The sequence below is a fragment of the Bos indicus genome, chromosome 26, assembly GCF_029378745.1.
Source record: "Bos indicus isolate NIAB-ARS_2022 breed Sahiwal x Tharparkar chromosome 26, NIAB-ARS_B.indTharparkar_mat_pri_1.0, whole genome shotgun sequence".
Taxonomy (NCBI): domain Eukaryota; kingdom Metazoa; phylum Chordata; class Mammalia; order Artiodactyla; family Bovidae; genus Bos; species Bos indicus.
Genome location: NC_091785.1, coordinates 39,486,313 through 39,501,354, shown reverse-complemented (window position 1 = coordinate 39,501,354; position 15,042 = coordinate 39,486,313). Strand labels below are relative to the sequence as shown.

General features: G+C 38.8%; 1 protein-coding gene across 3 annotated transcripts in view; it reads right to left on the bottom strand.

Annotated features, from left to right (window-relative positions):
• Positions 1-15,042, bottom strand: part of SEC23IP (SEC23 interacting protein) — a 39,529-nt gene that overhangs the window by 6,213 nt on the left and 18,274 nt on the right. For all 3 annotated transcript variants that reach the window (XM_019952902.2, XM_019952900.2, XM_019952901.2), the window contains exons 9-16: positions 14,574-14,782; positions 14,075-14,193; positions 13,525-13,677; positions 11,710-11,805; positions 6,677-6,874; positions 2,614-2,769; positions 2,130-2,232; positions 785-970 (exon numbers count right to left, since the gene is read on the bottom strand). In XM_019952902.2, the coding sequence (XP_019808461.2) occupies positions 785-970; positions 2,130-2,232; positions 2,614-2,769; positions 6,677-6,874; positions 11,710-11,805; positions 13,525-13,677; positions 14,075-14,193; positions 14,574-14,782 (1,220 nt within the window). The remainder of the gene's footprint in view (positions 1-784; positions 971-2,129; positions 2,233-2,613; positions 2,770-6,676; positions 6,875-11,709; positions 11,806-13,524; positions 13,678-14,074; positions 14,194-14,573; positions 14,783-15,042) is intronic.

The following is a 15,042-nucleotide window of genomic DNA, read 5'->3' as shown; positions in this document are numbered from 1 at the left end:
TGGGCTCAAGAGAAAATTGCTTGACAAACGCAGCAGCCTGGGGAGCTACCAGGCTCACTTCCCATTCCTCCAAAGAGCCCGGGGGAGAGGGGCTGGCTGCCCGGGAGAGAGGAGAGAGAGCCAACCAGCTGACAGGAGTTTTGAAGAAAAGGGGTAAGAGAGCATTGCAGAGAGAAAGGAAATAGAATTAGAACCTGAAAGAATCAAAAACATCACGGCACAACGACTTGACATTGCACGTATAGTCTACAGTGACACAGTCAGACACAGAAGAGCTTTCCTCACAGGGGGCCATTCAGATGCCTGAATACCAACTTAGTTCTCAACTCCGACATTCCATTCTGGCCTTATGAATCTCAACAAAATTTAAAGCCTGTACAGTAAAACCTGGGCTTCCCAGGTGGCTCAGTGGTAAAGAATCTTCATGCCAGTGTAGGAGATGCAGGAGAAGCAGGCTCAATCCCTGGATCAGGAAATGGCAACCCACCCTAGTATTCCTGCCTGGAGAATCCTGTGGACAGGAGCCTGATGGGCTACAGTCCATGGGGTTGCAACTAAACAGCAGTAGAGTAAAACCTGCAACTATCAGCCCAAAACCTAGTTTAAAAAGAAAGGATGCCATGCGTTTTGAAGTACAGTTTGTACAAACAGTTTTTCCTTTATAGGAAGAGCCTCTACATTTCAACAAAAAGGACTATAATGGAAAAACAGCATCAAATAATTCATGTGTGCTTTGTTCACAAATAATTTTTGCACTGGAAAATGCCTTAAATGTTAAATTTACCTTCAACTACTTGCTTTTCTTCTTCTTCTTTGATCTGATTGGCTACCTTCTCCAATTCTTCTTGCAACTGAGTTGAAGAGGTATGAGCACGGGCAAATTCGTTTAATGTCTGCCAAGCACTTTTCAGAGAGCTAATGAAACCCTGCTTCAAATCAGATCCCATACGAGACAGACTTTCTTTCAACTCTAAAGAGATTAAGACGACATAACAAGGTATTAGTTACTGGGTAAAATTCTGCACCACAAAAATTAAAACACAAGTTACACTATCCTCAGACTGGATAAGACCTCTTACTCGTCTCTTAAATGTCAAATAAATACATGGGAGTTTCTCAGCCAAGAACGCTCAACATGTTAAAATGTTCTGTGGAGTCTTACTCTACCATTTTCTTAATGACTAAACTTGATCCAGCCTAAACCTATATATTTTCTCTCTCCAAAAAAAAAAAAAAAAGACGTAATTCAAATACCATAAAAATGTATAAGCACATTTAAGGGCCTTTTTTTATAAGTCAAAAAATGGGCCCACAAGACTAAAAAGATGACTGTTTTTCTAATATGTATTGGTGAATGGTTTTGAGAATTTGAGATTCTGATATAATCACAATTTAAACTCCTAATTTAAAAACGAAGAAACTACTGCCCCTTTACTTTCTCTACTTTTGTCTAATAAATCACATTTTAATTCAAAATCTTAAGAATATCAAAGTATCAAATTTCTCATTTTAACTTCAAAAGTTATGTTTGAAAAGCATGATGCAAGCTTAAAGAAAAAAAAAATTTTAAGAGGGCATGATTACTTTTCCTTCTTTTAAACCTATGAATAAGAAGTAATATACACCATTAATAGACATAAAAGAAACCTAAACCCTACTTGGAATATTATCAATCCATTTTGTTCAATAAAATTTATTTAAAAGAAAAAGTTTGTTTATAGTTACCAAAGAAAAAACAGCTCACTTGACTGAGCATCAAATTTATTTCTTGATGGTTTGGTCTTTAGTTCAAAATTAACTCTGCTTCCCAATTCCAAAAACTTTTACCAAGTTTTATCAAAATGTATGCATCTCACTTTATCACCAACTTCCCCCATTCCTCATTATATCAACAATTATATCAATTGTATCAACAAATATCAAATATTATCAAGAAATCATCAAGGAGAAGAAACTCTTTTGTAACTTTATAGCTCCTCCAAATATTTAGTAAACAGGTTCTGAACATAGTAGGCACTTAAATAAGAGCTTAGTGTTAAAATGCAAATGACAGGAAGAACCCAAATCATTAAATGACAGGTCACAAAATGACAGGAAGGAAATGAGTTTTTATAGCATTTTCTCTTTACCTAAATGCAGTCTTTTTCTGCCTTTGTGATGTGGAATGAGAACTGCCTTCAGGTCCAAATCTGGTACAATCATAGGTTCTAATCGATACGCCACTGGATCAAGCTATAAACCGAAGAATTAGAAATTTATGAAAAGCTGTTTTGAGTTATGTATCTTAGTTAAGTGAGAAAACAGATAACTGGCAAACCAGAGATTTTTATTTTTTTTCACACCTTATTCAAATACTGGTAATTTTATAAGACGACTTTTCAGTTTGTGGAGAAAATTACTTTGCAAACAAAAGAATCATTTCCCTGAACAAAGGCTTTCTGGTAGAAAAGTTTATTGCAAACTATCAGACTGTATTGTTTAGGTCAGAGGGCTGAGTTGTACAAAATCAAAATCAGTTTTAATTCCCAAGAAATAAGAATCTGAGACTCTATCAGGATAAAGAGGACTAGTGCTTTGTCTTCTTCAAAGCGGAAGTAAATGCAGGTTACTCACTGGGTGATAAATATTGAAGAATCCTTTGCAGGTAGGAAGCCTGTAGTTTTCATCTATCCTATCCACTCCTCGAATAGTGAGAAACATACCAATTGGAGATCCCAAGGCAAAGAAAATCTCTGGTTCAAAGTCTAAGGAGCTGTAAACAACAGAAACCTAGGAAGAATCAGAAAACAATGAAAGACAGTCATTTCAATGTCATGAAAGACAAATATCAAAGGTTCAACTAAAACTTCACTTAATTAAAAGCACCCCAATACAGATGATGCTCTGCAAGGTGTGGCTTACGATGCTCATGATCACTGTAATGGACAGCTGCTACTAGCACAAAAGGACCAAAAATTTCCCTCTGAAATCTTTATCCACAATTACATCCTCTAACTAGACTTTCACTTATTGTATAAAGCATAAAATACACAGTGTACAGAAGTATCATCCCTATGTTAGTTATAAATGAGGTCAAAGCTGCAGACTCTAGAATCAAACTACCTGGGTTTGAGCCCTGACTCCACTCCTCACTCTGTGTCTTCAGGCAAGTTTCTCAATCTCTCTTGCCTCCACCTCAGTTTCCTCATCTATAAAATGGGAATCATAACAATGCCAAACTCATAATGTGGTTGAAAAACCACACTTAATAATCAAATCCACATAAGGTGCTTAGCATATTTTAAGCATCCAATGACTATGACTTCTATTACAACTACCATCCTCATTCATTCGGCATGTTTCTCTCCATTAAAAGATGATTTATCCCCAAAGAGCTCCTGTGTGGGGGAAGCTCACATGTAGCCTTTCAGCTCACAGAGAACTGTTAGCATAAGAGAAAGCACCCACATTCGGACAGCTCTCTGTACTTTACAAAGCTCTTTCGTTTGCTGCTCAGTGACAGAAATTCTGTCTCCATCATTTCAGTATCCTGAGAATGAAGAACAAGGAATGGCATAATCAAGGGCATGACAGAGGTCCACTGAGAGCAGAGGGCATGGCAGGGACCTTCATGCCCACGTATCAAACGAAGACAGTGAAGCCCAAGTAGGTGACGACACTTACCAGGAGCACATGGTGAGTGGCAGAATGACGTCTAACTCCAAATGCAAAGCTCTTTCTACTAACTAGGCTGCCCTTCTAACAAAGTCTAGACTTCACATCCCTTGGTTTGCTCCTAATTTGCAAATTCAATAGTTTATGCTACTGATGGGGACCACAAAGGAGGTGCTCTCAAGATTATGCATTTTCCCTCAGTTCCAGAAAAAAAAATAAGGTTAAAAAAATTATAAATTGGAAAAAATATTTACATGAAGGGGCCAACATCCCTAATATATAAAGAATTCTTCAGTACCAGTAAAGAGAAAAGCAACCCAATAGAAAAATAGGAACACTAGTACATCATTGAAAAAAAGCATAAAAAACAGATGACAAAACATCTAACTTCTCTAGTGCTCAAAGAAATACAGTGAGATACAGTTAGCACAGGTATAAATAAAATACTAAAAAAAAAAAAATTAAAAACTCCTGTTTGCATGTGAAAAAATTATTTCTTTAGAAGAAGTTATAAAAGTAAGAATATGACATTTTTTTTTTTTTTTTAGAATATGACATTTTTAAACAAGAATGATAGTACTAGCAAGGGAGAGGAGAGAGAGGCAGTCTTATAAGCTGCCAGTGGGAGTACAAACTTTCCAGGGGCAAGTAGCAATAACTATTAACATTCTTGTGTTCACGGCTTTTGGCCCAGCTATAAATATTTCCAGTTATATAACTGCAAGAAAGAATAAAAAATGTTCACAGAAAATTAGTTTAAAACTGTTTATCACTGGACTGCTTAATAGAGTGAAAAACTGCCTACAGGTCCAATATTATGGATTGAATGTGTTCCCCCCAAAGAGAACTGTACCAGTACCTCAGGCTTTCTTTGCAAACAGAATCATTACAGCATTAATGTGGGCCCTAAATCCAGTGACTGGTGTCATTATAAAAAGGAGAAACCTGGACACAGAGACAGGGAAGTGACGTGAACACAAAGGGAGGTGACCACGTGAAAATGGAAGAATGGGGTGGGGGGCTGAAGCACACTTATACCAAAGGACGCTAACCAGTGCTGGCAAACCATCAGAAGGGAAAGAGGCAGGGAAGGGTGCCCCTACAGGGCTTCAGCGGGGAGCAAGGCCCTGCTGACACCTGAGTCATGGACTTCCAGCCTCCAGAACTGTGAGACAGTAAATTTATGGTGATTAAGACCACCCAGCTTGTGATAGTTTGTTATGGCAGCCTATTTAAAAAATGGGCTTTGTGTTGGATAATTCTGCCCAACTGTAGGCTAATGTTAAGTGTTCTGAGCATATTTAATGTTTAATGTTCTGATGCTGGGCAGGTTAGGTGTATTAAATCCATTTTTGACTTTGGGTATTTTCAGGTTATAATGGGTTAATCAGGACGTAACCCCATCATAAGTCAAGGGAGACCTGTATAATGTTCTAGTATTTTCCATTTTTATTAAAATAGATATGTAAATATATGCTCAAGAGTCCAGAAGGCCTTGTTCAAACTGCTTATGGTAATTAGTCATGGTTAAGGAGATTATGAGATTTTTTTTTTCCCCTTATCTTTTCCTTAATCAGTACTTTTTGGCCTTCTGGCATGAATGATGCACACTGTGGATTACCACAACAACCCTCTGGGTAACAAAGGAGATGGCATGGGACCTGGACTGGGTCAATCAAACCATGCCCCACTCCCCAGGCAATAAGAATTGGTCCAGAATGGACTTAAGACTCAAGTCAGGTCAAATAAAATCCTTCCTTTAAAGTTTCTTAACTGGACCTATTAGGTAGATTCCTTTACCTCTGTGGTGATGAAGCTATGAAGAGGGGAGTACAGACCACCAACACCCACAATTCCATGTTCACAGATGCCAACACTTCCAAGGAGAAGCAGGCAGTGAGAGTGTCCTGGTGATGGGGAAGCCCTGTTTCCACAAACCTCCTCTTCAGCCTTTACATGCAGCTAAGAAAGTATCTGCCCTTTCTTATTGCCTAGAGTCTGTTAAAGTTTGCTCATGTTTTAAGAAGACATTTTTGGGGACTTTCCTGGTGGCTCAGATGGTAAAGAACCCACCTATAATGTGGGAGACCTGGGTTGGGAAGATCCCCTGGAGAAGGGAACAGCTACCCACTCTAGGACTCTGGCCTGGAGAATTCCATAGACAGGGGAGCCTGGCAGGCAACAGTCCATGGGGCCGCAAGAGGTCAGACACGCCTGAACAACTTTCACTTCACTGGTGATCCAGTGGTTAAGGATCCACCTTGCAAGCCTTGCAATGTGGGGAACGCAGGTTTGATCCCTGATCAGGGAACTAAGATCCCACATGCCGTGGGGCAACTGAGCCTGCCAGTTGTAACTACCAAGCTCGTTCACTCTGGAGTAGGCAAGCCAATAAGTAAGTTAAAGAAATAAATAAAAATCCTTTTAAATGCAAATTTTATGAATGAATTAAGCTTAAAAGCTTGAATAGGTTGTATCAAACATCCAGCAATATTTTCTGCCTTCTTTAAATCAGTCATGAACTCACTTAAGAGATTAGAACCATACAACTATAAATAAATTGAAAGTAACCTTCTCTAAAAAGATTTTAATACTTTTAAGCCACTGTGAAACAAGTTTATCATTAAATGCAGCATTATCAACTACTTGGTAGGTTTTTACAGAAACTATTTCCCTCAGGGAAGAACTGTGAGTAATAAAAAAGCTTAAGCATACTCTGAAAATAATTTTCTATCACCACTTCTATTTCTGGTGGCTGAGACACTGAACGCTATAAAACCGAGAGGTGAAAAGATTTAAATAGAGACAATTTCAAAGGCGAGGTGATATGTTCAGTACACATTCAATCCTTTATTTCTAACATTATGAAAGCATACTGTTTTTATTAAGAGAAAATCAGTTTTCTCCATCCTCCCCTGAAAAAATTGTTGAATAAATATTTAAAGAATTTAAAGTCGCCCAAATAACCCAGGTAAGTGATTCCAACATAAACCACACAGCCTGAGTCAGTGTGTTGACTTGCCTGTCCGGTGCCAACTTCAAAGGCCTCATAATCAACACGCACAGAAGAGACGGACGCTCCAAGCGGGAGTCTCCTCTTGGACTCGTTCGAGTCTGAGGGAGGAGAAGCCATGTCTTTAGCTTTCTGAGCACTTTCCTCCTGTCCTTTTGCTGAAGTGGCCACCGCTGCCTTCTTTTCCGATGCTGCTTTTTTCTCTTCCTGTGAAATACCAAAATTTCATAACATAACTAAGGGGGAAAAGTTATCAGCTATCACTATGAAATACCCATATCAATATTAAGGAATGATTAGTAATTTCTTAGGCCTAAGAATGAAAGCATTGTGGTCAATTAGAGAAATGTCCTTTTAGAGACACATACTAAATAGTCAAGGAAAAAAATGCCATGATGTCTATAAGCTACTTTAAAATTCTTAAGAAAAAGAAAATTAAGAACAAAGAAAAATGTGGCGAAACAGCTACAATTAAATCTAAATATTAGCTATTATTATACTCTGTGCCCTACACTTTTTATGTAATTTAAAATTTTAATAGAAGTTTTTTTTTTAAAATACCAACTTCTTCCTTTATGATCTCAACTTTAGCCAGATAATTTTAGAAGTACTTATGTAACTGTAAAATATATACTTCCTATAAAGAGGTGTCGGAGAAGGCAATGGCACCCCACTCCAGTACTCTTGCCTAGAAAATCCCATGGATGGAGGAGCCTGTTAGGCTGCAGTCCATGGGGTTGCTAGGAGTTGGACACGACTGAGCGACTTCACTTTCACTTTTCACTTTCCTGCATTGGAGAAGGAAATGGCAACCCACTCCAGTGTTCTTGCCTGGAGAATCCCAGGGACGGGGGAGCCTGGTGGGCTGCCGTCTATGGGGTCGCACAGAGTCGGACACGACTGAAGTGACTTAGCATAGCATAGCATAGCATAAAGAGGTGTAAACTTAAGAAATTTATCCTTCAACATGTTTACATTCTTACGTCTATATGAAGCCACCAAGTTTTCCTCAAAAGCATTCTGTAAAGAACACATTGTGGTACGTTCATACAGTGGGATAACTACTCAGAAATAAAAAGAAGTAAACTGCAAATAAAACTACAACTGCACGGATCTTAAAAACACTATTTTGAGTAAAAGAAGAAAGATATAAAAGAATTTTCAGTGTTGGTTCCATTTATATAAACCTCTAGAACAGGCAAAACTATTGGATAGTGATCAGATTCAGAAGAGGAGCTGTGTGGCAGGAGGAGCTGATTAGAAAGAAGCATGAGAGAACTGAGTGACAAAATGTTCTATTTCTGGTTTTGGCTGGTGATTACACAGGTGCAAAAATTGTCAAAGTTTATTGAACAGAACGCTCAAGATCTATGCGTTTCATAAATAAGTCAATAAAGAAAATCTCTGGGAGCATCAACAGAACAGCTGTATCACTACAGTAATGAGACAAAATCCGCCCATGTTGGTTTGTGATTGCGCCCCAGTACAGTGGCAACAATGTCAGGGAAATGTGAACAACCGTCATGGTGGATTTGCTGACTTCCCATGGGCACAGGTCTCAGTGGTCCTCACTCCCCAAGCTGTGAATGCCTGGCTAAGTCTCTGTTTGAACATTACTGACAGTGCCTAAACCCAACAGCTGGTCTAACTGCTCTTGTCCATCAGTGAATTTCAAATACTAGGAAACCTGGAAACCAGTCCAACTGGTTAATTCAAAAGATGATATAGCAAAAAGAAAGCTCTCCACCAGCCATTTGGGAACTGATCCCACCATGAAGGTCTGGGTTGGCCTTGTTATCTCTGCCCTTTGGAGACACCACAGGATTAAACCCAAAACACAAACTGAAGAATGTGACCAACGTTCTTCAGTTTAAATTTGCTTTCTTACTTCGAGGTACCTCCCATTACAGTCACACAACTTAACAATCTAAATTGCTAAGAGAACGGTCTAAATAGATCCTAAACCGTCCTACTGCAAACTGTTGTTTTGTTTCCCTCTTAGACAGAGGCAGTAACTGGAAAACAAAGTGAGCCAACATTCCCAGCACTAAGAATTATTTCTTTTCAAAGGAAAATGATTAAGATGGTTTACAAAGGGGAAAGAAAAGTTCAGGTCACAAATACCTGATCTCCTTATTAAAAATAATGGGCTAACTTTTCAGTTACAGTAAATCAATAGGATGCACCATTTTATCTCATTATTGATCCAGCAGCACCTTGTTAATGATGAAAAACAGAGCGATCAATGGTAACACAGCTGAGAAAGTGTCACAGTTCATTCAGAGGCAATTATTTTTGAATTTAAAAAATAAGATGACTTTATAGGTTTTTACCCTTTCAAAACATTCTTATAAGTGCCATAACGGATACAGCCAAGCCACTACAGGAGCCAAACCAAACTCCTTCTAGAGACTTTTCAAGAACTATAAACAGAAGACTTTTCTTCCTTTTATTGAACTATGAAACCAAGGGCAGATGCAGGGCCTGGAAATCTAGCTTCTTTCTCATTTTTTGTTTCTCTGTTTCTACAGGCCTGTGCTTCACTGACGTGCACATGCAGACGCACGTGCTTACACGTGGAGAACACAGGCTGGTGTCCAGCGTGGACACACCTGTGGTGTCCTGGTTTTGGTGTGACCACTGTGCTCACCAGAGATGCTGCCTCTCTACTCAGTCTTCATCACCTTCAACCAACCATCACAAACACTATCCTGTGCCTAACATGTGTTTTGAGTTGCACCTTCTTTTCCATTTTCTACTACACCCCAACCATTTCTGAGTCACTGCATAATCACAGTGACAATGCTGAGATTCCCAACAGCCTCTAGCTTCACCCCCTTCTAACTCCATGCCCACATTGTAACCAAGTGAACTCTAAAACACCAGCCCAGTCATGGAAGTGCCCTGACTGCTCCACTGACCCACAGCAGTGGCTCTCACATCGTGTCCCTTAGAACTGACCCAGTGGCTTTACACTGCTGCTAAAATGTAGCCCAGTTCTCGCTCTCTCTCTCTCACACACACACACACACATATTAACATAAAATTCAGGTTGATAATGGAATTGTCTCAACTTTAAGATTTGCTCCAACTTTTTCTTCCTTTAGTACTGCATATCAGCCAGTAGGCCCTAACCAATAGCAAAAGACAGCAAATATTAATGGAAAAACCAGGAAGGAATCAATGTCTAAAAACTCATTTACTATTTATTATAAGCACATTTGCTCATGGTTGAAATTTTATAGGGACTTCCCTTATAGCTCAGTTGGTAAAGAATCTGCCTGCAATGCAGAAGACCCTGATAATGTGGCTTAGAGCACATAGCTTTAAATTTTAACATTTTTGAAGTAAAAAATTAAAATTTAGACTAAATAAATGATTTGGTGCTAAATCATAATTTGTGACAAAAATTAATAACCAAGTCAGCATTTCATGGTGTTAGTTTAAAAAGCACCATGCCCTTCCCGGGCATGAGAATACATTTGAGGACCAGCTGCCACTTCTGCCGTTCGGGCCTTTGGGACTCTCCCCCACCCTATTCTCAGTCCCCTTGTTGTTTCCACCGCAGAAAAATACTTGCCCCCTCCTGGAAAGCCATTTCCCCTGACCCCACCCCTCCTTCAAGTTCATTCACCAACAGCTGGGGGAAGTATTCCCTCACCAGCCCGTCCCTTCTCCCATGGCCAGGCCTCACCTGGCTCTGACAGCAGAGACAGCGCTGTCAGGGGACCAATACTTTCTCTGTGGTCAAATCTCCCCTCTAGCTAGACCACAGACCGCACAGTTCATCTCCAGGTCCCAAGGATCCAGCACGTGCCTGATCCAAAAGATACACTCGGAAAATGCTGAACAACTCAACTGCTTAGCTAATCACAACAACTCTGTCCTATGACTTTATAACCGTATTACACATAAAGGGGCATGTTAAGTCCTTCCAAAGTAAAGAACCACAGAAGTTTAAATGATGGAAGGGTCAATGAAGATCATGTTAATTAATATACAATAAAAACAAAATACCTACTCTAAATGCTACCAACTTTTTCTAAGTTTACAGAAAATCTCTGTATAGTTAACTTAATGAAAATTAAATAAAACAAGTGATTTATTCCCAATTGTTTTACTTCTTCTTAAATGCTTTTTAGTTGTTGCTGTTATTGCTGTGTTTTGGATTGCTGACAATTTTTGCTTTTTGGTTATTATTTAATGAGATGTATGTGTGTGTTCTTTTTATCCTTTAGAGGGTGAGAAGGATTATAAAGACAGAAAATGAGCTAATATTTATTGGGTGATTAGCTATACATGCATGGCTTCATCCACTCTGCAATCCTGTAAGGAAGGCATTATCAATCCCACTGTAGAAATGAAGGAAACCAAGGACCAGAAAAGTTAAGCAAATTGCTCATGAATATATAGTTAATGAGTAGTTGAACTGGAAATTAGGGTCACCAGCTCATCTATTTGTCTAGGACTTATCCAGTGTCGCACTGGGAATATGCAAATACCAATTTAAAAACTTAAAGTCCTTTTAACCTGAACTTTGATCAGCCCCAGGAAAACCATGAATTGGAATTTAATTAGAATTTAAACCCAGTTCTGGCTGACTCCCACGTCTGGGCTTCCATCAACTTCATTACTGTTCCCTTGAGCAGGGAGCACAGTAACTGGCCTAACCATAATGGTATGAACAAAAAATTTCCAAAATATAAACAAGCTAGTCAGAGATATGGAGAAGGCAATGGCAACCCACTCCAGTACTCTTGCCTGGAAAATCCCATGGACGAAGAAGCCTGGTGGGCTGCAGTCCATGGGGTCGCTAAGAGTCGGACACAACTGAGCGACTTCACTCTCACTTTTCACTTTCCTGCATTGGAGAAGGAAATGGCAACCCACTCCAGTGTTCTTGCCTGGAGAATCCCAGGGACGGGGGAGCCTCATGGGCTGACGTCTCTGGGGTCACACAGAGTCGGACACGACTGAGGTGACTTAGCAGCAGCAGTCAGAGATAAGCTGTGTTTTCTTTTAGGAGCAGAAATGAACCTTACCAGTTTGACAGCTTTATGTTTTACAAAGTTAGCTATCTTCTTTCTGGGTCCAAGTGGTATCCCCATTTCCTTCAGATCATCCACTGTACACATAAGCTTTAAAAGAAAACAGACAAGCACATTAGTCAATCTAATGATACATGAACTGAAATTGAAAAAAGGAAATTATGAAAAGAAACTATATCATCTAAGGTAATTGAATATCCTAGTCAATTTAATTTTTTTACCCCCACCCTCAGTAATTTTTAATTACGAACTAATTTAGGTGGTAAACTCTTCAGCCTCCACATCTAAATCATTCTCTTAATTTTTAACAGAAAATACACGCACGGTTGTATGGTATCAGAAGTTATGTCAAGTGTAAAATGAAGTCGGCTCCCTCCACCCACCCGAACCACCCAGTCCTCTGAGCAGATACTGCAGGCAACTTCCTCTCCGTCCAGAGATCTCTTATGTATACACAGCATCCCGTGTTTTTCCATGTGTGTGACTTTTACGCATCACCAACTCAATGGACATGAATTTGAGCAACTCTGGGAGATAGTGTAGGACAGGGAAGCCTGGTGCGCTACAGTCCAAGGAATCACAAAGAGTAGGACATGACTTAGTGACTGAACAACAAACCTATACACAAACAGGTCTGAATTTTGGTCTTTTCACATAACAAACCTTAGAGATCATTCCACACCAATCCCTCTGGCACTGCCTCGTTCACTCAACAGCTGGGTTCACCACTGTGTGCATACACCATAAATGATTTCACTGGCGCCCTACTAGCGGACACAGGTGTTCCTAAGGTGCTGCTATCACAAATAGTGCTACAGTGAGTATCCTTGGAAGTACTCCCATGTGAGTATTTTTTCATAGGAAATACCCTTCGCAGTGAAATTGCTGGGGTAAGTGCATGCATTCTTTGTATTTTAAAAGACAGGACTTCCCTGGTGGCCTAGTGGCTGAAACTCCATGCTCCCAATGCAGGGTGCCCGGGTTTGATCCCTGGTCAGGGAACAAGATCCCACATACTGCAACTAAACCTGGTGCAGCCAAATAAATTCTTTAAAAATAATCAAAGATATTGGTGGACTGCCCTCCACAGAAGTTGTACCAATTTATGCTCTTACTCCAGTATGTATCAGTACCTATTTCCCGTTATCCCGGCCACACAGTGTATGAACATCAAACTCGTAATATTCTTGCCAAACTGACAGGATAAAAAAAATCTCATTGCACTTTTAATTCATATTTTTCTTGAGTTTCTTGATAAGAAGTTGCTTATTTTATTTTCCATATACATCTGTTCATATCCTTTGCCTATTTTCCTATTGTGTTGATGGTTTTCATGTAGTTAATTTGTAGCAACTTTGAATAAGAAGGAAATAAATGCTTTGTCTATAAGGTGTGCTCCAAATTGTCTTCTTAACCTATCATTGGCCTTTAGATATTGTTTATGGCATCCCCTACTACACAATTTTTTTTCTTCCTCATGGCTTGTGGGTTTTGCTTTACTTAGAAAAGTCTTCCCAGATTATTATTTTTTTAAAGTTCTCCTGATTTTTTCAATTTTTTAAACATTTAAGTCTCTGCTTTCACTGTGATGTAAAGTGAAGTCGCTCAGTCGTGTCCGATTCTTTGCGACCCGTGGACTGTAGCCCACCAAGCTCCTCCATCCATGGGATTCTCCAGGCAAGAATACTGAAGTGGGTTGCCATTTCCTTCTCCAGTGATGTAAAAGGTTAGGTTAAACCTTAATAATTTTCCATCTCATACAAAGGAAAAACAGTTTCAGATAAAAATGAATCAAACTATCATCAGTACCAGAGATTCCATATCAATCTTTTCCTTTTCAAAAGTGCTAACATATTCAGAGAGACTAAGTGCTTCCAGAGTTTCTTGCAAAGTCAGGACTTCTTCATTTTCAACATCAAGGTCACAAGACTCATCCAACGTCAGCTTTGGCTCTTCGGGTATCTTTTAAAAAAAAGTTGGGAGAATATTACAAAGTTCAGAAAAACTCCCATAAAATATCTTCTGATCTATGGAAAAATCTTAATTCTGTCCCATACATAAATCCTAATTCTGGGCAGTTTGTTATTCCAAGTTTGAATATTCAGAAAATTACTAAAATTACTAAATTTGTATGCCCTCATTTTCTACAATAATTTACTTCACATTTTTCAAACAAACCATAAACATTCTATCACATTTAAATGTATAATCCATAAGGAAGACAAGTGAGAAAAACTCAAACGAGCTCTGTGGTTCCATCATACTTGTAAACCTCAAGGAGTTTTATTACATAAAATCAGTTCAGATTTTGAAAAGCTCTTTGGCTCAAACTCTAAATCTAGATGTTAGTGGGCCATACCTGCTTTTCCTGAAAATGTGGTTGCTTCACAACTCCATTAGCAACAGCAAAAGGCACAGGAGACTTTGATAAGCTCAAATCTTTTTGATTAGACAGGATGTCAAACAATATTAAAGAGCCTTTAAAAAAAAAAAGAAGCAGCATTTTGCTTTTTTGTTTCATAATGTACTAGGTGCTTCTATAACATTAATTAAATTCTCCTACTCTTTTTGTTCAAAGTCCCAAGCGGAAGTCACGTAAAGTTAGATGCTAATCAAGATGTGATAATCCATATTCTTGCTTTACCAAATAGCAGAATAAATTAAAATATAAAGCATTCCTAGGCAACAGGAAAGGTGAATAGCAAAAGGCAGAATGTAAACTCAAAGCATTCACTTCTACCCTTTATAAAATTGAAAATCTATAATTCTAGATCTCTTACGAACCATGTCACCCACAATGAAAACAGTGATGACTCAACAAAAATTGTACTTTAAATGTGGAAATTTAAAAGGTTCACCTAAGCTGTGACCAGCAACGGAGACCCCGCCTTTGAAGTCTGGGTTCCGACTCATGAAGAGTGCATACAGACGGTTTATCTCCAACCCCACTTTCTCCACAATCATCTGACAGTAGGTGGGGCTGTTGTAAAATAAAATGTCTAGCAAGGTCTCGTTGGTAAAGTGACGAAACCGACCAATACTCGGTAAAGTGATTTTCTTAATATTCCTGTTTGGAAAGAAAAAAGTATACTTAGTAACCACCTTAAATATGAGTTTATAAAAGTTTTTATTTTGAATTCTGAAAATACACTGAGAAAAAAAAACTCACAGACTAATTATGAGTGGATTTCAGTCAGTTATTGTCAATAAATCAAGATAAACCAAAAACATCAACTTGTGCCTATAACTATCCTGTGAATTTGTGGATTCTCTAAAGTTATCATATAAAATAAGGCCAAAACAAAGATCTTTACTTCGTTTTTAAAG